Raw genomic sequence first — 26,424 nt, 5'->3', positions numbered from 1 at the left:
TCTCATGTGCAGGCGTGCATAGAAGGTCATGCCTGTAGTTTGGAAACTCTGTGAAAGTAGGTTAAAGCTGACATGTTGTGTTGTTTAAAGGATTGTGTTGGCTCTTCATTAAAGTTGCTCACGTACATATACATCCATGTGTGTGTGTGCGTGTGTGTATCCATGCACATTCGCGTACGTGCATACATGCATGTTTTTTAATGTAAACATGCCTGAGAGGGAATATTTGCATAATACAAGTACGTGTTGGTTTAATCCGCGAGGATGTTGCTACCTGCCAGGCTGCCCACGCTCCACATCAACACTTGTTACTCTCAATTAAGCTGTTTAATTATGCCCGGTTAACTCTTGTGTGGGTGTGTGTGTGTGTATGTGTGTGGCATTTGTTTATGCGTGTGTAAATGTATGGAAATGGGTGTGGCATGGGAGTGATTACATCGATGTTTATATCTTTAAACACAAAGCTTCATTACAGGGTTTTGTTTATTTTATTATTTTAGTTAAAGGTGTGCAAAGAATGCTGCATTCTTGAACTAGACCGTTGCAATTTCCTGAGAAATTGCATCCAAATAAAAAACACTGAAGCATGTGGAATAATCTGGGATTATTTGGATAGACATGGGATGCAAGTGAATGACATGGAATGATATGAGTATATTCAAGTTGGAATGGTTTTATTCAACTTAATAGACATGGATACGGGAAGGGAATATGTAATATGTGAATATTTTGAATTTGGGTCTTAAGAAAATGTATGTGACTTAAGTGAATGGTAATAATCAATAAAATGGCTTGAATGATCTGCACGTTGAAGTTGGAATAGCTTTAATCGGCCAAGTAGTATTGAGGGTGGAGTGAATAATGTAGAATATGTCTGAATCTGATATATATATATAGATTTTATTTATTTTTTATTTTTTTTGGGGTAAAAAATTGGGAATTTTTGGTATGTGCAAAATTTTGTAAAATTGTTCATAAGGTGAATTGAGTAAGCAGAATAATTTAAATTTCAAATGGTAACTATCTGAATCTGTTATTTTAAACGGTAAATAAGTTATGGGTCTCAATTGGAACTAATGGGGATTTTTTAGGTGGGAAATGTTTAATAATAGGAAAACCGTGATTTTTTTGCAATAAACAAAATGAGAGCCCCTATTGTGTGAATTTTTGGAATTTGTTGACATTGAAAATATTCCGATTTTTTAAAATTATATTTATTATTATTTTGTATTTTATTTTAATTCTAAGGAAGGTAAAGCATGTCACAAAAGTGGGAGGAATAAAAAAAAAAAACGTGTGAGACTGAATGTGTACTTTTTTTAAATGTATTTTTTCCAAGATCTGTCCTTTCTTTTATATAGAGGAAGAGCAAACCCTGGAGGAATGAAATTACAAAAACAACAATAGCTTCTTTTTAAATGACATCCAGATGAGGTTGATTTGTCGTCCAAACGGTAATGATATAGCATCAAATAATTGGGGAACATTGATTTATCATATGTTGTAATGAAGTTATGTCACGAGTCATATTGATGTCAGGAAGCTGCACATAAATCAAAAAGCACTTGCGCATACAGTGTAGTTAATATTGACAATGACATATGGTCATTACTGTAGCCTGCACAATGTCTGACTTTCCCTTCCTACTTTCAGTTGCTGTTGTTGACATCTGGTGTAGAATTAGTTTCTTTGCCAAAGTGGGCGGGAGGGGCTTACTACGAAGGCACAAGACAGTAATGGGGGCTTGACTCTTGGATGGGGGTGGGACCAAAGTGATTGAAGGTCAGACAGGCCTTCAAGTCACGGCAGAACACAAAAATGATTGCCCGGTTATGTATGAGATGTGTTTTCTCCTCCTCTTCATATGAGATTAAGAAATGAATCATTTCTTGATTGTGGTTTGCAGCATATAATTACAACACATAATTGTTGATATCTCGCAACAGTTGCTACGGTTACATCATACACATCATGCAAATTGCCATTTTTCACTAACCCATGTTCAGACTGGCAGCCCAAATCCGATTTTTAGCTCATCCTGATTGAATGTGGATGGCTCTTTTGTAGTCTGAACAGTCACAAAGCACATGAAATCCGATTTTTGCGGGACAGATTTAAACCACATGCGGGAGGCAGTTTCATATCCGATTTGGACAGGATGCGCCTCAATCTGACCAGCTCAGAGTCAAAACACTCAGAACAGATTTGACTGTCCTGACGTCACTCTACGCGTGCAAAACCAATACGCCCACGCTGTCGATATCCAATCGCTTCGCTGCCCGGCTGTTTCCTCGCATGATCGGCAGTCAATCGCCTTGACAGCTCCACTGCCCCGTCGGCTCCTGTCATGCTCAATCGGAAATAAAGTGACAGTTTACGTTACTTGCGCTGAAGCTGGTCTCGCTGCCCCATCAGATCTTCACATGCTGTAACTGTAAATAGCGAAATAATGCCCGGTCAAAGCCATAGATATATAGTCGTTAAAAATAAATAAATAAATGCATAAAATAAAGAAAAATAAAAGAAGACTGTTTAACGCGCTTGCGAGGAACGGGAAGTACGGAGCGGTAAACAGCGTCACATGACGTCAAACACTACACGAGGTGGGCGCCGCCTCTGTTTGACGTTGTTGCTACAGCAACCAGTCAGATAGGTCGATAATGTGGCTCAGTCTGAAGGCCATTTTGGACACAGTCTGGACAGTCAGCTCTAAAAATCGGATTTGAGGAGGAATCCGATCTGCCTGCAGTCTGAACGCAGCCTTAATACACTGTAACCTGCATATTTGAACAGTCTAAATGTCATAATTTAACCATGACCAAAATTCTTATAGAATGGACCTCAAAAGTTTATTTGCTCTTTTTTATATATATATATATATATATATATATATATATATATATATATATATATATATATATATATTTGATGCCTCTATATAAGATATCAGTGAGGGCAAACAAGGTATTTATTATGTGATAAAGACCAAGAGGAAATGGCCTTTTCGGGTTTTGAAAGGGTTATTGACTGTATGTAAGCATAGTCATCGACAGTCTAGGATTTAGCTGCCTGCTAGTCCAACTCACAGCCTCCCTTGACCTTAAGGGGTAGAAAGATACGGAACGTTAAGTTGTCAACTGATGCAGGGTCATCAGTTGTAATCACCCCCACTGTGAGATTCATGATTCATTATCATTTCCTTTAACCTCACTTGCTGTGTTCTTATTGTTATGATAAAAGATTATATATAGATGCAGAACACAACACAACAGTGTATGCTATTCACTTGTTATTCTTTCTTTAGCTCTGTGTTGTTTCTATGTGAATTGCTGTGAGTTAACAAGCTGAATATGCAGTTGGGGGAAATGTATCGATCCTTGTGCTATGTTTATCCTCTTCGCTCTGTGTGTTGGGCGGATGTGTGTTTGTGCATATTTATATTCTGTCTAATTACCGTCTGTATGGGAATCGACTCGCAGAGTTGACTCGGGTCAAATCAAGGGGAACAAGTTGTGATTGAGGTTTGTTTGAATCATTTAAAAAGGTGTGTTCACTGACTTAAAAAACAAAACAACAGTGTTTGACCTTTACATCCTCTCAATTTAAAATGCTTTAAACTACAGATTCAAGACAATGAACATACATGCTGCTATATCTGTTCAGCTAATATGCTCAAAGGGATCTATCTAAGCTGTTATTGCTGTTCATGAGGTCATGCACTTTCTTACTGGTTGCGTGAGTGGTAATGTTTATTAGATTATAGATTATAATGCACACGAAGCTGATCCTATTATACTGTATCAAATCCTTGTTTTCCACGACACAACGCAATACACAGCTAAGCATGTTTTAAGCCCCTGTGATGTGTGAGGGCGAGTGTTTGAAGTATAAAAAGAAACCATTCTATAGACCACAGAACTGTTTACATGGTCAGTCCACAGAAATCTTAAAAAACAAAACAAAAAAAACAGCAATTGATTGAGACGTTTGTTTTGATTTTTTCTCCTCGTCTGTCATGCTCGCTCATGCTCAGCATGTTGCATGTTGTGTAACATGCAGAGCAAATGGTTGATTTGTGTAAGGGAAAAGAGGGTTTTACTGCAGTTTAATGGGATCATTTTCATACTCATGTAGTCTACAATCTGTTAAAACTTTGAAGCCAGTGGCACTATGCACAGTTTGTCTGAAAATTATGGCGTTTCATAGATCAAAATAAATACCACAAGTAAATGAAACACATGGACAAAGGAACCAGTGTAAAAGCAACTGAAAATGCTCCCTCATGGATAATAGGGTCAACAAATGTCCTCTTTTCTTCGGGCATGTCCACTTTTTTTTTTTTTACATCCTCTCCGGGCGCCCGTTTAAAAAAAAAATTTAATCATAAAAATGTCCGGTTTTCATTATGCGACAAATAGAAAGCGGAGTGCACTGTGTTGTCACTGTGACTGGTAGACCGAGGAGTCGATTATGGTGAGGGGTATGGGGTGAAAAAAAGCAGTTTTTGTGTGTGTTATTATTGTTGTATATTAAAGAAGTATTTTATTATTAGTTGTTTTTGTTTTGTTTTTTTTAATAAAAAAGGAGGTTAGATGTTTGTACGCTCCTCATTTCCTAAGTGTTCAGCTCAGGACCTTATTTAGCTCACTGGTAGCGCTCTGCGCTCCGACAAAAAACATGGTCGTGCCGCGGGTTCAATCACCAATCCAACCCACCTTCCACACACCACCCCCAATTAACTCATTCAGTCCCAGCCATTTTCAATGAAGCAATCTTTGCGCCCTGCTGTTTTACAAAATTTTGTTTGATTTTGCAAGGCCCACAGAATATTGTGTTCTATTGCTATAAAAACATGGAACCTACCAAAAGAAAGATTGTAGTCTCTCTTCTATCATCAGGGGGAATTTTTTTTTAAAATTTCTATCAGTTTCCGTTTTGCAGCAAATAGCATTAGAATATAGCTAAGTTTCTTCATTATTCACAAAACTGGAAAAAACAGCTTGTTGCACCATGGCCTTGGTTGATCTCTTATACCCTGCTGCCACCTGCTGGCCGGTTTTGTTTTGACTACCATTGCTTCAACCGTTTTGTGCTGTTGAGAGGCTGCATCAAAGCCTTCTGTATGCTCCAGCATAAAAAAAAAAAGAAGAGTTAAAACGTATAAATACGTCTTTAGGACACTTGGTATGTTTAAAATAGAACATATTTATACGTTTTTGGCAGAAAATGAGTTAAAAAAGGGAGGAAATAAGGTTGGGATTTGAATATTTTGCCATTGTTTATTCAGTTGTCGAGTAAGACATCAAAAGAGAGTTATGTTTATTGTTTTATTTTCCATTGATAAACAGCAGGTGTACATTAAAATAGTTGTAATGTATGAAATCTTAGAGTAAACTTTGAAAATCATTTAAATATCTCTAAGCCAGGCCGAGTGTCTTCTTTGTTGGAAATCAAAATATGGTACACAATAATGACAATTCTTCTCATCTAAAGCCATACATCATGCAAACATTTATAAAAACATGTATTTGAGTAATGTTACTGCTAGGGATTCATGTCATGTTAAAGTCTGCTGAAATCAGTCAACATTTGAGCCTGAATGAGTGCAAATGTAACACTGCCACTCGCCCAAAGTCAGTTGGCTCAAACTGCTACCCAATGAGAACAAGCCATATAGAAAATGGATGGATCTGTAAAATCAAAATGACTGAAATATTAATAATTCTGTTCGAAAACACTTTCATTCATTCAGTCATTCATGTTTGCTTTGTATTTACTGTAAGTATGCAGCATTTGAAGCAATCACATCCGACATGTATAAACTACAGGAAAAGAAACATCAACAAGCTTGACAGAAAGCAGGTGGTCATGTTGCACCACTAGTCTTTCATTATTATTTAAGAACCTTTTAGTGTCTCAGCACTGGCTTTTACTTAAGCTCCTAATCACCTGAATCAATTAGATGTGTCACACTTCTTCAAAATTACCACTTCAAAGCATCATCTGCCACCTCCTCCTGTCACTTTCACATTCGATTAAGTAAAAGTGGAGCATGCTGTGATAAATCCATGTAAATTTACCCATCGTCGCTGCTATGTGAAAAACACTTATGTCCATTTTTGTCTTCTTTTATTTTTATTTATTTTATTACTATTTACATTTTTATATTTTTGGGATGAAACTGAATGCAGACATCCCAAAAATGCCAAAAATGGACATAAGTGTTTTTCACATTACAGCGACGCTATGTATAAACAATAGCACTGGTCTGTTAGGTGTGAGCATCTTAGTTAAGCAGTGATCACAAGACAAGATTAGCTTGTTTGTTGGGGAAAGGTGGGGACAAATGGGCATTTCTGATTGGTTTAAAAAACAACAACAATATATATGAAAAGCTCTTCTAAAATGAGATAAAAACCTCTTAAAGGAGTTCTTGAATTGGATTTGGTTACATGTTTGCAAGTGTACTAAATGTTGCGGCTATATGTTTGCATAGCTTTATGCCATCAGTGTGGTTGGTCTCAGGCCTCTACACAGCTGTTTCCTCTGGTCCTGTGTATTATTCTTTGTCTGTACTTCTCTTTGGGAGCTCAGAAGGCTCCTACCCTAAACAAAGTGGGTCGTGCTCTTTGGCCCATATTTAGCACCGCCAATCCTTTCATCTTCCGTCGTTTTGCCGTCTTTACGAGACTGTGCCAAAGTTAACTGAATGGCAATTGTTTGCAGGAAAAGTTCTTCTGCTTGGCCCCTGTTTCCAATTGTTCTGACTCACTGAAGAAATGGTTACGCGTAAGGGTTTGTTTAATGAACATACACACACAAGGTCCGCCACTTCCACAAAAGAGTAACATCAAATTCAAAAGTTGTATAACATATTCAGACTTGTACAGTGCAATTAAATTACGTATAGTACACAAATTAAATTCTAAATTTAAGATTACGTATATGCTGAAAACTGGTTTTCAGAGGAACTTTCCATTTATTGGATCTGGAAGGGCATGTTGGGGAATGCATTGTTGTGTGTTGTTTTCATGTTAGCTTACCATGTTAAAGTCGTTCTTGTAGTAAATAAGAGAGAGTTGAAGCAAGTCAGAAAGTACATTTTATTTCAGGACATCATATTTTCCATTATTACAAATAATGCATTCGCAATGGAATTGCTGATGCAATTAGTGGTCCCTCACATATTGAAACCAGAGGAAACAGCTGTGCATGTATGTGTTTGTTTTAGTGCAGACAGATGAGGGAGACCAAGCTAACATTTCCGACTCAACGGTCACATCTCTTGCCAGCAATAACACGATCGGCGTGATAATACAAACGAGTCTACTGATCAAGCAGAGACTGCAATCAACTGGGCAGGTTATTAGGTGCATGGGGACCCTGCAATGTGGCTTCTTTCCCGAAAACATAATTAACACAGGACCCTGAATGTTTTAATATCAGACAATACCCAGGCTTACTGGCTTGGCAGCGGAATGTGCGTTGTTACTGGAATTTTGTTTTGAAAGTAACATATTTAGCTCCTTGGTGCATTTACAGCAGGTCTAGTCATCTATTTCAAAAGCATGTGGCTAGCAATTAACTGGGACAGAGCTTTGACACAAAAAGTGATGCCTTTTTTGTGGGAACTACAGGAATACATCAATCATGGGAGGTGCATGATGCAAGCAAGTGTAAGAGTGTGGCCTCTTTTAATCCAAACAAAGTAACATTACCTCAGCTGTGAATATGCCCATTGTACAAATACATAAGTAAAAGCAAAATAAGAAAATCCACCATCCAACAAACAAATATTTCATGTGTTTATCACCCTACGGCATTCTTTTTCTTCTTCTGTCTAGATAATTAAAAGAAAAAAGACCTGCTGTAGCTGGCCCAATGTTATGAAGAAAGCTACAGCTAAAAAATCACCGGTTTCGGTACATCCTTTTTGTTCATGTCCAAAAATGTGCGCTGGATTATTGAGTGTCTTCATTATTTAAAGGACCCCTACTTGGTTTGACCTGTTTGTGTATTTCCTGCTTGTTTTTGCCACTGTCCCACTTTTATTACCTTCAATGTTTACTTCTTTGTTCAGGAAAAAACAAAAGGTTGTGGGACGCTGATGGATGTCCATAAAATGCTGTATTGTGCTTGCAAGTTCATCGTTTTTGAGTGCTTGCCACATCATACATTGATAATAATTTGCACATGTCCATGCAAGTAGGCTGTATGCAAGTGGACGTTATTTAGCATGGCTGATAAAACGAAGGCTAATGATGGGGTTGTGGCGCCAAAAAGCACAAGACGAGCGATATAGTGGTGGTGGGAAGAAACACCGGGCAATCTCCGTGGAAACAAAGGTTGCCATAATCAAAAAGATGGAAAGTGGAGAGAAGATGGCTGATGCCGCATGTCCTCCATCCACTCCTTCTCTCACCTCCACCCGTCGTGTTCATATGTTGAGGACTTACCTGTATTCTCATGTGGTCTTTTTGTATCCTAACATTTATGAATTGAATACGTCTCATGCTGAGGGAAAACACCAAATGTATCCATTCATATTGCTAAACTGTAAATACTAGCTATGATCTAAGGGGTCCAGTTTCCATTCTCGGCGTGGCTCAGTGGCAGAGCGGTCATCTCCCATCTGTGAGGTTGTGGGTGCGATCCTCACTTCTGGTGACCACGTCAAAGTGTCCTTGAGCAAGACACTGAACCCCGATTTGCTCCCAGTGGACCTGATCGAATTCTGCGTGGCAGCAGCCGATCACTGGTGTGTGAATAGGTGAATATGAGGCTTTGTAAAGCGCTTTAAGTACTAGAGCTAAAAAAAATCACTATAAAAATAGCAGTCCATCCCATTCTCCTGACTAGCATAGGGATTTTGAGTCACCTTGTGTCTCCCTTAAGCAAGGCATCCAATACCATGTCATACAATGTGTGTGATTGCTGTGTTCATTGTAATGTGTTAATTGCAAAGACACTGTTCACATGTTAAAACACACACACACACACAACCCCCACCTTAGGTTTTAATCTTAAATTTGATTCCACATTGGTCGTTGCTGACGTCATATTCTTTAATTAACCTTGACCTCCACTATCTGTAAAACGGAATAGCAGACAATGCTTAAAATAAATAGCTGGTTGCTTCCTGTAAATTCAAATTAATAACTTTAGCTAGCGATTAAGTGAATTTAATGAACCAGGATATTCTGATTGTTAGGTGCAAGGTGAACTGTCTTTAATTAATTGCATACAGAAGGAAATGTTCTTTCTATCCTGTTGTTCTTCAGTGTGTGTGTGCATTGTATTTGATCATGTGTGATTGATAGACGTGTTTGTCTGTGCGGCTATTCTGTAAAAGTCATTAGTGCATCCTATTGTCAATGATGATGGGCCTTAGAAAACTATTTTAATCTGGACAATTATGCAACTATCATCTTCAATCTTTGTGGTCCATGCACACCTTTAAATATGAGCTTTTACTCCATTAAGTGTTCCACACTCACACACATCCAATTAGCCGCAGCGTTTCTCGTCTCTGAATGACCACATGCATCTTTCCGTCCGACTCCACTTGGCTAATGGTAATGACAGTTGTGTGTTTGTGAGCGTGGAGCACGACCTCCCTGCAAGTGCAAATGCATTTAGATTTGCCTGCATGATCCGGGGGATGTCGTAACACATAGCTTAAGCAGACAATCAACTATTTCCGGACCTGCAGCCAAGTGACAGCTAGCTCATTAAGCTGTAGTAGTGAGCGCCGCGCTAATTTAGCATGAAGCGGGATACGTCTCCTGTTGCTGTATATGACCTTCACTTTATGGTGGTGATTTCAATTTTTGTGAGTGACTTTGATGACCTTGCAGCATAGAATCAATGACTAATAAACATCTCATTGTAATTAAAGGGACGGGTGGGATTTTTGATTAGCATTTGAGACTTTGGAATGCAGTGTTTCTTCTTCTTCTTCTCCTTCTATGTTTTAGTGATGTTCTGATGTAAAAGCATTTTATTTTTATTTTTTTATCTATTTATTTAATTGCTCTTGCCGAACTGTGTGTTATGAAAAATAATGTAAATAAGAGCGGTAAATTAATGTCATTTTTTCAAAATAAAAAATAAAAAATAAAAATCTCCTCCTTTTTCTTCTCCTTCTTGAGATGTGGACTGTTAACGGGGCACTGTGTGACGTGAATGAGGAGGCGCTATGTTTTAGTGATGTTCTGATGTAAAAGCATTTTATTTTTATTTTTTTATCTATTTATTTAATTGCTTTTGCCGAGCTGTGTGTTATGAAAATAATGTAAATAAGTGCGGCAAATAAATGTCATTTTTTCAAAATCAAAATCTCCTGCTCCTTCTTCTTCTTTTCCTTCTCCTTTTCTTCTACACCTTCTTTTCCTTCTCCTCCTTCTTCTTCTTCATTTTCTTCTCTTCCTCCTTCTTCTCCTTTTTTCTCCTTCTCTTCCTCCTTCTCATTCTCCTTCTTCTCCTCTTCCTTCTCTCCTCCTCCTCCTCCTCCTCCTTCCCCTTCTTTTTCTTCTCCTTGTCCTCCTCTTCCTCCTCCTTCTTCTTCTCCTCATCCTCAAAAATCTCCTTTTCTTTCTTCTTCTTCACCTCCTTTGTCTTCTTCTCCTCAAAAACATGCTGTTTTTTTAAGTAAAGGTATTTTTTGGAAATCAAATCTGAAATGTATCTTGTCTCATATTCCTCATTTTGTGTCTAATCAGTCCACAGCAAAAGTAAATTAATTGATCTCATCATTCTAGTACTCTAAGCATGGGATTGCTTCAATAACCAGTAGTTTATAATGAAAATTATTACATTTGATTTACTGCATGTCGTTTGCATACAAATGTTGCTTTAATTGCTGAAACTGAAAACAAATGTGCTCTTTTTTTTTATCTTCCTAATGCTTGATATTGTGAAAGTTTCCCTTGTTCCACTTTATTCCTATTGCAGACCTGTGTCTGAATTCAGGTGCTATAAAATCCAATTAATGATAAACATGATTCTCTAAGGGTTCTACTTACAGTAAAGAAGGTCCTCTTGTGAATTGCATACTAGTTACCACAATAAGGTTGACTTGTATGTATTTACCATAGCGGTGTATTATTCATGCACAAGTGAAACTGAAGCTTTGTCTCAACCAAGCTGTACTGTTCAGTTTCCGCTTGCTGCGGTACAGTTAAGAACGGCTCATCTTGATCTGGCATGTGTTTCCTCCGCGGGCTATGTAGGCGTCTTCATTGCGGGAGGACAGCATGCAGCTTGCCAATGAGTTAACCAAAGATGACGTGACACAAACAAGGCGGATAATATCTGTGTACTGTAAAGAATGCATGTTCTTAGTTACTTTTTATGTTGTTATTGTTTTGTTTTTTTATTCTGTTTATACAGTCCATTGCAACATGGAAGTTTCAGTTATCTGACAACGAATCAATGGATGGCAATGGATCATTTCCTATAAAAATTCTAAGATAAAATACAGTATCTGACTGTACTGAATCATGCTGCCCAGTGGAAAAGAATCCAGTGTTCACTATTGCAATGTTTTCTTGTTGTTTTGTCTGTTTAGAGGGAGTATGTGAAATCTGGCTGACGAGTGAAGACACAGGAGCTTATGGTCGAGACATTGGGACTGACCTGCCCACTCTTCTGTGGAGGCTGGTTGAGGAGATTCCTGAAGGGGCCATGCTCAGGCTTGGTATGACCAACCCACCCTATATTCTGGAACATCTTGAGGTATGTAAAACCACAAACATTAGCGCCAGGCCGTTTTGTACAAACTGGATTGTAATGCATTTAAAAACTGTATGTATGACTATAGAACTGGCTATACATATTTTCTGTTTTTTGTTTTGTCCAGTCCCTGTGGCATATTGTTATCCCTTCTAGTGGACAAATATTGCTTTGTCTAGATTTAATAAACTAAATGCCTTTCTGTTTTGCTTAGCAAGCAGTTTAGCGGCAAACCTCCATTCATTAGTGCAGTTCATTCTCCTCTCTCACTAATGAGTCAATTAAGGACCATTGTGTCCTCTTTAGTAGTCTCATTTTATCAGTCATTATTGCCTTGCCTATTGGAACAATGGACATTGTTATCCCGTCTTTTTCTCTCCGTTCAGTCTGCTCTTCGCCATGTGTCTTGTCAGTCTGACTTACTATCATAGAAATCTCCCAATTTTCACTCTGTCTAGCATCTATCTTGATTTTGTTCTTTGTCTATTGTCTCTGTCAGTGGTAACAGTAAAACACGTCACACTTTTCAATAGATAATAGGGTTACAAACCCCTTCTTTTAGACAACAGATTCATTTTTGGGGAAGCGGGAGGAAGTATAAACCGCCGCAATACAAAAATACTGAACATGGTGTGGGGGATAGATTAACAAATTAGTCTTTTTTTTTTTTGTTGGAATAATTTGAATGAATTAAGATGGATAATTGCTATACTGTAAATCAGAAATGCATGCTGTGGTCAAACAATGTTGCCATTATTTTATATGAATCCCTTCAATTGTCAATACTGTCTAGACAGTTAAATGTGGAAACACAACATGTAACCCTAACAAAGCCAGTTTTTTTTTTGTTTTCCAAAAACGGTTGTCATTTGCTATTATCTGTTTAACTTCTCAAAAATGGGATGAAGTAAAACAGTAAATGCAGTTCTGCAGTGTAGACTAAGTAATAATAATGATTATTGGTTTTTTTTGTATGTATACCAGTTATTTGTTCAAATCATCAAGATCAAAAATTAAAACGCAAATAGGGTTATAGATATTCGCTGAGATTAGGTTCAAAGACACACTGCAAATAGTTTTTGACTAGTGTTTTGTCAATACTCTGACTATCGTAGGTTGGGCACTTATGCTAAGCAAATCGTTGCTACTAGATGCTCAGCTGTTAATCTCAATATATTCTCACAATTAAGTTACCCTATAAATTTAGTACGCTATGTTATGTAAACCACAGTATTCTCATTCTCACCATAATGGCAGGATATTCCGGCCAGAGATTTTCTTTTTTTGAGCATATCCGGAAGTTTATATTCACCTGGAGTTTAGGATTTTTGTTAGAAGTCTTAAAAGGAGCTGGGAGAAGTAAGCACAACAATAAATGGTTAGGTGCAAGTGGGCGCCTTTTTACATTACATTACATTGAAATTGATGAAATTGATGATTCTGGTCCTTGTCACATTTTTTCCACCTTTGTGTTCTATTTGGGTTATGCAAACTGAAATCACTTTTATTTTCAAATATTATGATGTTGGTGTAACATAAAATTATGCGATTGCTAGTGATTTTGAAAAGGCTTATCAGGTGCTTATCATTTTAAGATAACGATCAATCTCTGAGGAAATGTATTTGCAAATGTAGAAGATAAAATTAAAAAGGGAGAAAAATATGACATGGAGAAATCAAGCAGGGAGTTTTAACCTAGAAAAGAAAAAGACAAACTTGTAAAGTTTGCAACATATATGCATTTGAATCAAACAATGAAGGCTGATTGGCTATCATGAACTGAAATGAGGACAGAACTGGGGGAAAAAATGGGGATGAAGGCCCGGGGATAGATTTGAGGGCTAAAGAGGAGTGAGATCAGAGCTGTGGGATGTAGCAGTGGAGGTTGTAATTAACCAGGGGTTAATGGAGGTGGCTAATTGTCCCCCAAATGTATAGGTAGGATTTCTGCTTGGCTACATTACAATTAAAAACCACCCTCCTAATGATAGGGAATAACAATTAACCGATAATTAGAAATATGCTTGGATGACACACTGGCTTCGTCTCTGTGTGTGTATCTTAATAATCATTTCATATGCTCGCAACCCGTTTATTGTTAATGCCCATGCATCACATTGAATTATCTCTTTTCTTTTAATTCCTCAGTCAATTAACCTACATAAGAAAAGATAAGAGTCATCTTCTTCAACTTATCTTTGCCTTGTGTTGCTCTTGTCCCCCATTTACCCTTTCTCCACTCAACTTCCACCCACACTTCACTTCTCGAATTGTTTCCCTCCCACTTCCACAACCCCCTTTCTTGACCTACTTGTAAGTGCTACATTGACGACTATTTATTGGCTAATATGTGTACTTTTTGGTATCAAGTATAATACACACTTAATTATAATAGGCACCCCCAAAATTGCCTTCTCACTGCTGGATTTTCCTTGTACCTATATGTTTAATGCGCTTCCCAAAATGGCTCATTTTCCTACCTTTAAATGTTTACCTTTGTCCATATTCAGTGGCTCTTAACCTTGTTGGAGGCATTGAATCCCACCAATTAAATTCAAGACACAAGTATAGGGTTTACTGGTGAAAAAAATGAACAGGGAGAGTAGCCTTTTCATCAAATCTGGCTATCTTCACCTTGATTTCAGAAAGCCTTGTATTCCCCATATCCATGAAACTCAAGGAAGTGTTTCTTTAGTTATGCTAGCTAGCTAGCTGTGCTGGATTAGAATTGCTCAACTTGGCATTGGAAATCATTCAATTAGGACCCTGACTCAATCACTCAACTCAACAACAACAGCAGAAACTACTGTTTTCTGAAGATTGAACCCAGGGGCCGCAGATACAATGAAAACAGCAGAGGCCCCAGAAATGAGCCCTGTGGAACACCACACGTCTTGTTATACATGTGAATTCATATTGCACATATTCCACTTTTGTTTTGATTAGTGTTGGCCCCGGTACTGCATTAAAACAGTGGTATTAGTGAGTACTAACAAGTAACATGCCGATACCATTAATTCTGACGCTAATAGGACTTTGAATGCAGCATTTGTGTCTTGCTCATGCACGACATTCACTGATGTGTGAATAAGTAACAAGTTTAGTTTTAAATCCTTTGCTTGAATAACTGCATCACACCGGCAACCTTGCAATGAACTAATTGGTTTATTTTTGACCCAACTGTTTTTAGAGTTTGTCATCACAAATTATATGAGTGAGGTGTGTCTTGACCTCCGCCGAACCCCTGAGACTGACTCACCAACCCCTGGGGTTCAACCGAATCCAGGTTAAGAACCACTGTCCTAATTGCAATAGTTTGTCCAGTCTCTACAGCTCCCAACATGATGTTGGTAATGACAGCAATAAGAATGTGCTGATGATGAAGGCCAAAAGTCGATCTAGCTGTCTTGTATAGTGAAGGCCAAATTACAGCCTGTTTCATTTCTAAAAAGAACAACTCTTATCCTGTAAAACAGAATCATAGTAAATGGCTGTGATTGAAACTGAAAATGTTAAGTAACCTCTTCACTTCTCTCGAAAAGTTCACCCCTCCAAGCGCATTTTTCTGTGCCTTGTCTCCTTCTGACACCCAAGAACATGCAATTTCCTCTCATGTGCTGCCTGTTTTTTTTCCTTGTCAGACAACCTCAGTACCATTTGCTGATTGGAGCAGTTACAGGCTAAGGCGCCTCTCATGGCCCTCTGCTCTCTGACATTTTAGTTGATTGCATTCAGCAATCAGTATTTCCTTTTAGAGTAGTTTTAAGTAAAATGCTACATTTTTTGTCCCTCACATTTTTACACTTTTATATTTTTAGCCATTCATCCCGCTGTCCATTGAGCCATCTGCTAATAAATTGCTAAATGGCTGTCAAAGGTGCATCAGTTTATCCTTTGATCGTGTACGGTGTCTGTGCACGCCATGCACATGATGATACCTGTGCGGCTGCTATTGCAAGCCTGCGTGTGATTGAATTGAGCATGGTAGCAGCAAATGAGGTGTGAAAGTAGCCTCGTACGTAGCAATCAGCCAGGCTGAGATGAATGAAATTGCTCTTGTCCATTAAGCATCCTCCTCAAAGCTCCTCTGAGTTTGACCAGAGAGCCATTAGATATGCTGCTCACACATTCTACAATGTGCAGTAGTGGGCATTACTGTACAAGCTCAGAGGAGTTTGCTTTACGTTTTGTTATGCTTTATTTTTCCAAAACTCCCACAGTTCCAAGACACCTACTGCTTAACAACCCATTTTCGGTCTATATTTCGCTTGTACCCCGAAAACGGCATGTTTAAAGTTAAAGTAACACTGATTGTCACACCCATCTAAGTGGGGTGAAATGTGTTCTCCGCATTTGACGCATCCACTGAGGGAGTGGTGAGCAGCAGCAGGGGCTTGCGCTCTGGGATCATTTGGTGATCTAACCCCCCAATTCCAACCTGTAAGGGGAGGCAAATGGGTCCCATATTTATAGTCTTTGGTAAGACCCGGCCAGCGATTAAACCCTCGACCTTCCATTCTTAGGACGGACACTCTACCACTAAGCGATTGAGCTGTTCAACCATTAACATTGCATCATCAAAGAGAGCAATCCATTCTCAACACTTTCAACACATTAATTAACAACTCATAAAAATGACACCCACATGTGTGGATTGACCAAAAGTATAGAATTTTTTGAAAAAAAAAAAGAAATTTGCCAAATTGTGACTTGACGCCAGCGATTACCATTGACTACATGCACCAGATAATTGCTGTTGTGTTGTTTAATGATTACGATTTTCCCAATTGAAGCTAAAAAAATAAAATAAAATATATATATATATATATATATATACAACCATATATACAGTATATATTCCGTCCAACCTTTTAGATCGCAAATGACATGAACTCATACAATGATTAAATTGCGTCCTGAGAAGGTTTTATACCAATATACTAGTCGCACACACATGCATGTGCACAAATACAGAATAACCCACACCCATCTCTCACCTCCACACCAAGACATGCACACAAGCAAACTACATGAGCACACACTGAGACGCCACCCCTTTCGCGACCATTTTCATTTTAATGAAGCCTTTGGGGGGGCTCTTCACATTAGCGGCTTAATGTTGCATTGTGTGAGGGACCCCACACCAAATGAAGCCACACAGTAAAACTGTTCTCATGTCTCTAAATTATGACCACTGCCTTTCTGCATCGTCTTTTGTTTTCTGAATGATGCTAATCAATTTTAAGGGTTTCTGGAGACCGTGCTCGCTATGGTTGTTTGGAGATTAAAAATCGTCCATTTCTTTTCAGTTTGATTATAAGCTATTATAAGCAAAACAACACCTTAAGTATGCATTCGTTGAATGACTTTTAGCAGGATGCCTGTCGTCTACCGTTTTAACAAGCCACAGAATATCTGGCTAATGTGCAGATGTTTCCTATCTATATTTTTGCTCCACCTCACTAAACACTGTAGATGACGGCAGAGGCACATCTCACGCTTCTGAGCAGTTTGGTGCAGACACCTTTCTTCTTCAGCTAGAAAGTGTTTTAATTGGCCCGATTTTTATTTTTATTTTATTTTTTTCTTTCCTCCACTTGGCTGCAGCTAGTTTTTGTCATCCTGCTGAGAGTGTGGCTCAACTCATGGGTTGTACTTTTGTCACCTTACACTTAGACTTAAGCATGAACAAGTGAAACAAATATACTCACTTATGAAGGAACCTTTAGTCTACCAAGTCTCTGGTATCAATCTGTTATCATTGTTATGAGTATTTTGTAGATGAATTATCAAAAAATTGACATCCATGCTGAGAAAATTGCATTTGTAAGCTTTTTGTTTTGTTCTGCATAATATAGTCAGATCAGTCACTAATAACAGTTGACAGCCATGTTCCGTTGCTGCAAGTAATTTTTTGTACAATCCATGTATTGTATCTGCACTGTGTGAGATGCTGCATGCTGGCATTATCCCCCAGGGAAAATTAAGTGCAATCCTTGAGATGTATAATATCATAAGAAGCTCGGTTTCTCTTGGCTGCTGCTGAATGGAGTTCCCACCAACTGGGATTTGACTTACTATCCTGGGAACAGATTGTAGAATATGTTTTCCCTCAGACTCCCCTGGGTATACTCACGTAATACAACTTGTGGGTTTGTCTATAAGTGTCTATGCTTCACAAATATCAGGTGTGTCAGTAAAGTTCCAGGGCTGGTGTCAGAAATGAAATATTTCAACCCAAAGTACGATGGCCAAACGATCAACAAGCATGTGTACAAAGAGTTTATGTGGTGTTTGCTTCATTCGATGTCCTATAAAGCCCTCACACACCTGTAATTTGGAAAGCAAGATCTCTAAAGATCTCCTCCGCCTTTGATACGATCATCCGACAGAACCTGGTGCAAAAGCCGAACATTCTTGGGCTGTGGCCATCAATTTGGAACTGGGTTCAGGCCAGGACTTGCTGACCAACAGACCACAGATTGTCAGGATCCAGAACACCGCCTACTTTGCCAAGACCCTCAGATCTGGCTCCCCTCAGGGACGTGTGTTAAGCCCCCTCCTGTTCACACTACTGACCTATGACTGCTCTGCACAATTCCCAAGCTGTCATAGTGAAGTTTGAGGACAACACAGCGACACTGGGAACAACGATGAGTGTGAGTACAGAGAGGAGGTAGAAGATCTGGCTGGACTGGTGCAAAGATAACAACCTTTTCATCACTGTGAAGATGACCAAGGAGAAGGTGTTGGACTTGAGCAAGAACAGACACCTGACGCCCCTGCTTATCAGAGGAAATGTGGTGTCCAGGCACAAGTACCTTGGGGTCCATCCTCTTACGGTCTGCCGAAGACTCACCAACGTCTCTACTCCCTCTGGAAGCTGTGACGTGGCAGGCTTGAGGTGCTTTTGAAAAAATTCAGGTTTCAAGTCAAAACCAACATAACCATACAATTCTGAGCTGCCCACCATAAAAATAATAAAATAGTGTGTGCACATGATTGTACCAATAAATAAAACATTGTAATAAAGAAATGTACCGCGGAAGCTTTGGTATTGTTTTTTTTTGTTACGCGTTGGAAAAGAGTAAGCCAGATTTACAAGATTAACTGAAAATCAAAGTAGACAGCACCATTTTATCTGTCGTGCAAGCCAGGGAACATGTACAGGAAGGCCATGGTTCAGGGTGCAACTGTCAAAATCCCCAAAGACAATTTTCCAAAGAAAACAAAATACCACAGTATGTTTGTTTTTGTGAAATAGAGGAGAGAGATATGAAAGTTAGTGTATGATTCTTCTGAGATCTTTCAACCTAATACCCCCACCCACCCCCCAACATACCGTATATGTTCCTTTCAGTGCTATCTGATTTTAAGGGTCTAGATATCAGATCCTTTGAGCTAAGCCAGTTAAGATAGAACCTTTCTGATTTGTGTGTCTATCAGAGCCGATGCAGTGAAGATGAAAGGGTTTTGTGTCTTGCTTGCGTGAATGAGAGCGATAGGCTTCATGGGGGAGGGAGGCAAAAAGTGACACAATGTTATTCCGATCTTTAACTGATAAACAACAAATCCACAAAAATGCACATGTACCACAATTTAATGGAAAAACCTCATCAGCCCATGAGGTGATGTTTGAATGTGCTGTCGTTATCGCAACATCATTTTCTCTGTGGACTCACTAAAGTGTCCGTGAGCACTAAAAAAGCCTGCGCTCTGCAAGGATCGCTAACGACAGAGATTCATATCGGGGTTGTGGATAATGATTGGAGGATGGGATGCACTCTGTCAGACACACACGATAAATGGCTCATGTGAATGAAAAGTCCTCCCCTTATAGATTAATCCCCCAGTTGCCTTCAGCAGTGCCCTGCTTCTCAAACTACCACGTTTAGACCTCATTCACCGCCGGTACGCACATGCCCACACACCTTGGTCATCTGGGAGTTATCATTCATAGGGAATCTAGACTGAAACATATTGCTCTACCTAATGTATGCTGCTTGCATACTAAAACAACACTACAGTGCACACACATGGATCCAGTTTCTTCCCTGGTATCCATTGCTGACCTACACACAGATGATTCTATCCTTGTCAAAATAATTGACAGCTCACTAAGCTCAGTTCACAAGTGCTAAAGGCGACAGTATGGTTTCATCCCACTGTGCCTACTATGACCTGTACATACTAATTACACTCATATTGGACATGCATGTCACACCAGTATTGAACATGTGATGGTTTCTTTGACTTTCTTTTTTATGGGCAGTTTGTTTTTCACAATACAGTATTACTGACAAATTCAGCAAAATTTCAGAGCACAAACATGAATTTTTCTGCTCTTGAAGCAGCCCAGTGATTCGAGTATATATACAAGTGATGCTGCTGAAAAATGAAGAGACAGAAGCGGCACTAAGATTTTATGCCGTACGATTCAGAACTACAAAATACACTGATTCAGTTTGGAGTGACTCTTCATAGTCGGGCGTTTCGTTAAACTTTCTATTTTGACTACAAAACATGAATTGGTAGTTTCATGAATTATTTTCATTGGCAAGTGACCATGGTATAAGTGGGTTAATCCTCAACAAGGTGTACAATTATCAGGGATTAATGGACTTTGCTGCACGGTGATACATATTTCCACATTGTCCATCAATCCTTGATTATTATACACATCGTCTGGCATTAACCCTGATGTATAAGCGTTTGTGATCGTTGACCTAACTCAAGTAGTAGTATCTGATGATTATCTTAAAAATGTCAACGATTATTTAGCTGTAATCTTCTGGGAAATATTTGGTGATGTATTGACATATAAAGGATCAGAATGATATAGATATGTATTAACTGAAATGTTGCCAAGTGTTAGCATTTTTGTACCAATAAGTCTGAAAATTAGGGTCAGGAAAAAGTATGTAATTTTGAAATGTGAAACGTATAAGAAGCCTGTTACTAAGTGCTGAACATAACTAATTCACTCCGAGCCATTTTCACTGAAGCAATCCCCTTGTGTTCTATTGCTATAAAAACATGGAACCTACCAAAAAACAAGATTAGAGTCTCTTCTTTCATAAGGAAAAAAAGTATATTTGTATCTGTTTCCGTTTTGCAGCAATTATCAATGGAAAATAGTTAAGTTTCATCATTATTCACAAATCAAAACACTGGGAAAACAGCTTTTTTGAACATGGTCCTGGTTGATGTCTTATACTCTGCTGCCAACTGCTGGCCGTTTTTTGTAATACTACCATTGCTTTAAGTGATCTCTTCAGGTCAGAGGCTGCATCAAAACCTTCTGCATGCTCTAGCATAAAACATAACATAAAAACATATAAATACGTTTTGGGGACCTTGCCAATATTTAAAATAAAACGTTTTATAATTTTTGGGGGAGCAAATGAGTATACAAGTGTTGTGTGGAAGAGTTGCAATATGACTTGTGTTGTGAAGGTTGGAGCTGTGTGCAGATCAGGTTATTGAATATGTGTCCCTCACATGCTATTAGGGTTAAGGCTATATTGAAGACTGTCAAAAACACACACAAAAAGCACTATTAGACCACTCTGCAGCCATTCCCCCTCTGTTATTGTGGAATCGCTACAATACCAGTTATTCTCCATTTACTTTGTATTTTTATATAGATTGAAAACATGAACATTTGAGTGATGCGCTGAGTTTTGTTTAGGCACACATCAGCAGCTACAATGAATTTTGCTTAGCTTAGCTATAGTTCTTAAGTGACTGGTTGAGTATTGAAACACATTTGATTTAGTTTTCTATCTATGTATTTTCATATTTTGGTATGACCTTTAGAAGTTTAACGGAACTACTTATAGCACCATATTAATGTTTGCTTTATGCGAGTAAGACTAGGAGTGTCCAGATGTTTTATATGTCGAGCTATAGTGGATGGATGGATGGATGCCTGACATGCTTTTGAAATTCCACAAGGAAATAACTTATGTATTAAATAAATAAAATAAATTTTCCCGCAATATGTATCTCAGTGTTTCTCTAAGACTGAACCTGCATCATAAAATACATTTCATGAATTAATTTTTATATGTCTACGTATTCAATATTTTCAGTGATCAGTTGATGTTTTGGTTTTATGGAGCATTTTAAGAGGGGGGCCGTTTGTCTGAAAAGTTGGATGTTTTATTGCTAAGAATTAAGACCAACTGCGCACCTCTAGAGGTCATGGATGAAATAGAACTAATGCTGTTGATGTTGCTCAGTTGGTCTTTTGACATTGAAAACTTAAGTCTGACCCAAAAACTAATAATTCAATCAGTTGTTTAAACATATTCGTTTGAGAGGACTTTGAAACAAAATATACTGATTGGGTATCAGTCCTCCACGCAACTTAAGAGCAAAAAAAATTCTATGATGCTTGAATTGTTGTTCTTAAACCCGCTCACACAAACACATTCTCTCATACTTGTAGCACGTTGATTTCAGTCACCAATCAAGCGCCTTTATTCCAACCAAATTAATTCTTCCTAATTTGGAGCTTGCAATGGTCAACCCCCTGCGGTGCGCTGTGTACTGAGCTCTGTATGTCTCTGCATGTGGACGTGTGTGTGCGTACATGCACACATCTGCGTTTGTCTGCACATGAAGTAGGAACCTCCTTCAATAGATCTTAATGAGAAGATGGACTGCAATCAGCACATTCTTGCGGGAAATCATTAAATCATTTCATTCTCTCCTCTGCTTTTCTCTCACCTCTTTTAGTGGTGATTAGCATGCTAATGATACCACCTTGATTATGTCCATCTGACAAATTTGACATCTGTGCTCTCTTGTGGAAATTATAGTCCCAAAAAATTGTAATAGCCTTGCAAAATATCCTAATTAATACGGCATATTAAAAAGCATGTTAGTTTAAATTGATCGTTGCTAGAAATAGCAAAAAAGAAAAGAAAAAAGGCTTTATTTCATTCATATCAAGTCGAAACTTGGTTTGTCAGAGCATTATTAAGAGTTGAAACAGAATTGAGGGACTTGAAGTTTTTTGAAGTCTTTTAATGTGTTTCTTTCATTTTAAGCCTGCAGATCATTTCACTTTGTTGGGTTTAAGGCTTAAAAAAACACACATGTATGCTTTTATTGAATAGAGAGTAAAAAACAAAAAAAACAACAACTATGTTTTATGTGTCTGTGCAGATAGACAAAACTGTTTTTACCATGATAATTAAGTAAACATGAATATATTTGTAAGCCTCATAAATTAGCTTTAGATCAGCGGTGCACAAAAATTGGATCACGATTGACCTATCAATCGCAAAGGTAGTATTGGTAGAATGCATGACATTGCATACCATTAAAAAAAGAAAAGCCTATCAGCCAACGACGGCGTGTAAGGGCCACGTCTAAGGGCGGGAGCAATATTCTGAGAAAAAAACTCACACTTTATAAATTGGCAAGTGGCAAATTTGCGGGGGAAAAAAACTCGCAAATTTGTGACTTTATAAAGTAGCAAAATTGGGAGTTTATAAAGTGGCAGATTTGTGAGAAAAAAACAAAAAAAACATACTTGAAATACACGTAGCGTACTACTCTGATGTTTGTGCTAATACTTTTCGGTCGGGTTTTCAAATGGAGATAGTAATTGCTTTAGCAGAGATTAATCTGATGTTCAGCATTCCGTTTTTGGAGCGTTTGGTACGGCCAGCGACAAAGATTCGCTTTGCGAATGTCCACACCCTGAGGATCAAGCATTTAAGTTAATTTGTTAAAATTTATACGGATTTACTTGTATATTCATGTTTCCAGAATTGTTATTTACACATTGGTTAGTGTTAGTCAGCTGATAGGGGATCAGGAAGTGTTGTCACTCTAGGTCCCGTGTATGACGAATAAAGTTTACATTAAGAATCCATCCTGCCTTTTGCATTTTATTAACTGTCCCATTAACCACCAACGAATCCTCACATTAGACTATAGCTATGCTACGTGTATTTGTTGTAAATTTGTGCGTTTTGAAAGTCGTAAATTTGCGAGTTTTTTAAAGTGGCAAATTTGCGAGTTTATTTCTCGGAATATTGCTCCCGCCCTCTATTATTATTTTTTGGCCTTAATATGCCGTCATTTAGGCTGCTTGAGAAGTAGATCTAAGGACAAAAAAAGGTTTTATCCACTTTTTCCCTTTTCCCATTTCCCAAATCCCTTGCAACATTTAACAGATGACATTATTCATTCCTTGTCTGTCCTGTGACTCTTTAGGAGATGGCGAAGATATTGAATCATCCACGTGTCTACGCCTTCCTTCACGTTCCGGTGCAGTCGGCCTCAGACAGCGTACTCATGGACATGAAGAGAGAGTATTGCATTGATGACTTCAGAAGAGTGGTCGACTTCTTGAAAGAGCGGTAAGGAAAGCTGTTGACCTTTTGTGGACTTAAAGGGAGACATGACCTTAATGATGTTTTCATCTCCCATCAATGCTGCCATTTGGTAAACCTTTTAAGATCGATTTGGAAAGACTTTATGACTTTGTTCAAATGTATCTTTTCTTGGAGTTTGTGTCGGTAATCGTTGTGCGTTTAGCACCTGATATAAAAAGACACCAACTCATTACACAGGTTTGCAGGTGACTGCCCTGCAGGTGTATCATGGGAATAAAGCATACATCATATACACAACCCAGGAGCAACAGAGAACAACTTCATCAACATAACACCATAAACCTTAAAAAAAGAAAAAAAAGAAAGTATATTCAGAATTTGGCTTAGCAGTATTTGCACACTCTGAATGTTTTACCACTCTAACAATATTGCACATACTAAATGCCATTTTATCTTCTAACACTCTGCTCTTTTGCTCAGATTTGTTGTTCTTATGCCTGGAGTGAAGTTAATTCCCTTTATTGTATTATCCTTTGATAATGCTATTCTGAGCTGTGTGAAGGAAACAAATTTCACTGCTGCGTTTACCAATACAATACAACTCTTGAATCTTAATTTAGTTTTCAAACTGCACAATGACATCACTGACAACAATTTCCTCTCCAAACCTTACTTCCTGTTATATAAATATTGCAGTACAACTGGATTTCCCCCTGTGACAATGTGCACAAAGTAAAATACAAAGCACCCTGTATGTAAAAATAATCAGTTTGACTATGATTGATTGTCGCTGTGCTCAAATATCAATAAGATAATACAGCATGAAGAGATTCATATGAAAATGGGTTTATGGCTCTTATCTGGCTTCTATCTCTTTGTAATACAGCGTGATTTGGGAGTAAGATGTGTATATTATATGCAAGCATGTTATTGCTGTTGCCGGATGATAACCTCTTATGATTATCCTTAAGTAAGGCTTTCCCAGGAATTAAATGGCAAGCATGCAGTTTTTCAGATAAGCATGTATGAGAAATTGGTGGTTGAAGTTTAGTTGAAAAATATTACATTGTCATTTTACCTGTTTGCTTTTATTTATTCTGTTGTTGCAGATGAAATATGTTAAGGCAGTTATCGCTTGCCCTAAACGGGTGAAATCCATTTATTGTACAATTCAGTACATGTGTATGTAACTATTATGTAGGTCAGCAGTAGGCTTAAATACAAGCTGTACAGCAAATAGCACATAAGATTTGATTTTGACATCTTGGATCACTATATTAAAAGTACTTTAGTTTATGTTATATTATTTATTTGGTGTATTGACACTTGTGTTTATATCACACTATTCCCACCACTTATTGTTTTCCTGCTCTTATTTTCCTCATGTTGTAAGGAAGAATAACAACCCATCCATCCATCCATTTTCCGAACCGCTTATCCTCTATCCATTGAGTATGGCACACATTTTTAGCCTTTACATTATAAAGGATCCCAAAATATCTGACCTGTAACAACACACATTATTATTATTATTATTATTATTATTATTTATTGCTTTGACTTGAGAGGGCAAACTTGAGGCACTGCAAACTGAGTGAATACAGCTTGGCAGGTGTCTCAACTCACTTCACAACTAGTAGGAATTTGGCAGATATAATTTGGAAATACTGTATTCTTCAAAAATCAAGGTATTTATCGCCATTCTCAGCTGAAGGTTGCTGTCAAACTAATCATAAATCAATTAGCATGCCAGCATACACCAGCGGCACTATTGAGCGTGTAGTTACCCTTTAAGCAATATTGCAGAAATATTTGTAGACAGATAATATATAACAGTACTTACAGGCATGTAGTCTTTACTGTATCATATGCAAAAAAATCCTAATCCTGCCGCACTAAGAAGCCGAGAGAGGATTTGAGTCTCCAGTTCAATATATCTATGTGCATGGCAGGACCAAGCGTGACAAAAACAGTTTATTTTTAATTACATTCAATTGTGTGATTACTGTTAGTATTTGTAAAGTGAAATATTATAGATTGCTATTTTCTTCTAGTAAAAACATTAAACATTTTTATTTGGTTTTTGTTTGTTTCTGTTTTCTTAACTCATTTGCTCCCAAAAACATAAATACGATCTATTTTAAATGTTTGAAGTGTTTTTTAATGCTAAAGCATGCAGAAGGCTTTGATGCAGCCTTTCAACAGAAGAGAATGCTTGAAGAAAAGGTAGTTATTACAAAAACGGCTAGCAGGTGGCAGCAGAGCAAAAGAGATCAACCAGGGGCATGTTGAAAAAAAAGGCTCCTTTTCCCAGTGTTTTAAACAGATATGTGAA

The 26,424-nt window shown here is 38.0% G+C and overlaps 1 protein-coding gene across 1 annotated transcript in view; it reads left to right on the top strand.

Annotated features, from left to right (window-relative positions):
* Positions 1-26,424, top strand: part of cdkal1 (CDK5 regulatory subunit associated protein 1-like 1) — a 225,274-nt gene that overhangs the window by 120,666 nt on the left and 78,184 nt on the right. The window contains exons 9-10 of the mRNA XM_086079570.1: positions 11,570-11,736; positions 23,968-24,113. Of these exons, the coding sequence (XP_085935696.1) occupies positions 11,570-11,736; positions 23,968-24,113 (313 nt within the window). The remainder of the gene's footprint in view (positions 1-11,569; positions 11,737-23,967; positions 24,114-26,424) is intronic.

The sequence above is a fragment of the Leptonotus elevatus genome, chromosome 6 (assembly GCF_054856555.1).
Source record: "Leptonotus elevatus isolate MCC_2025b chromosome 6, RoL_Lele_1.0, whole genome shotgun sequence".
Taxonomy (NCBI): Eukaryota; Metazoa; Chordata; class Actinopteri; order Syngnathiformes; family Syngnathidae; genus Leptonotus; species Leptonotus elevatus.
The sequence above is the reverse complement of the archived record's forward strand: the minus strand, read 5'-3'. Positions and strand labels throughout refer to the sequence as shown.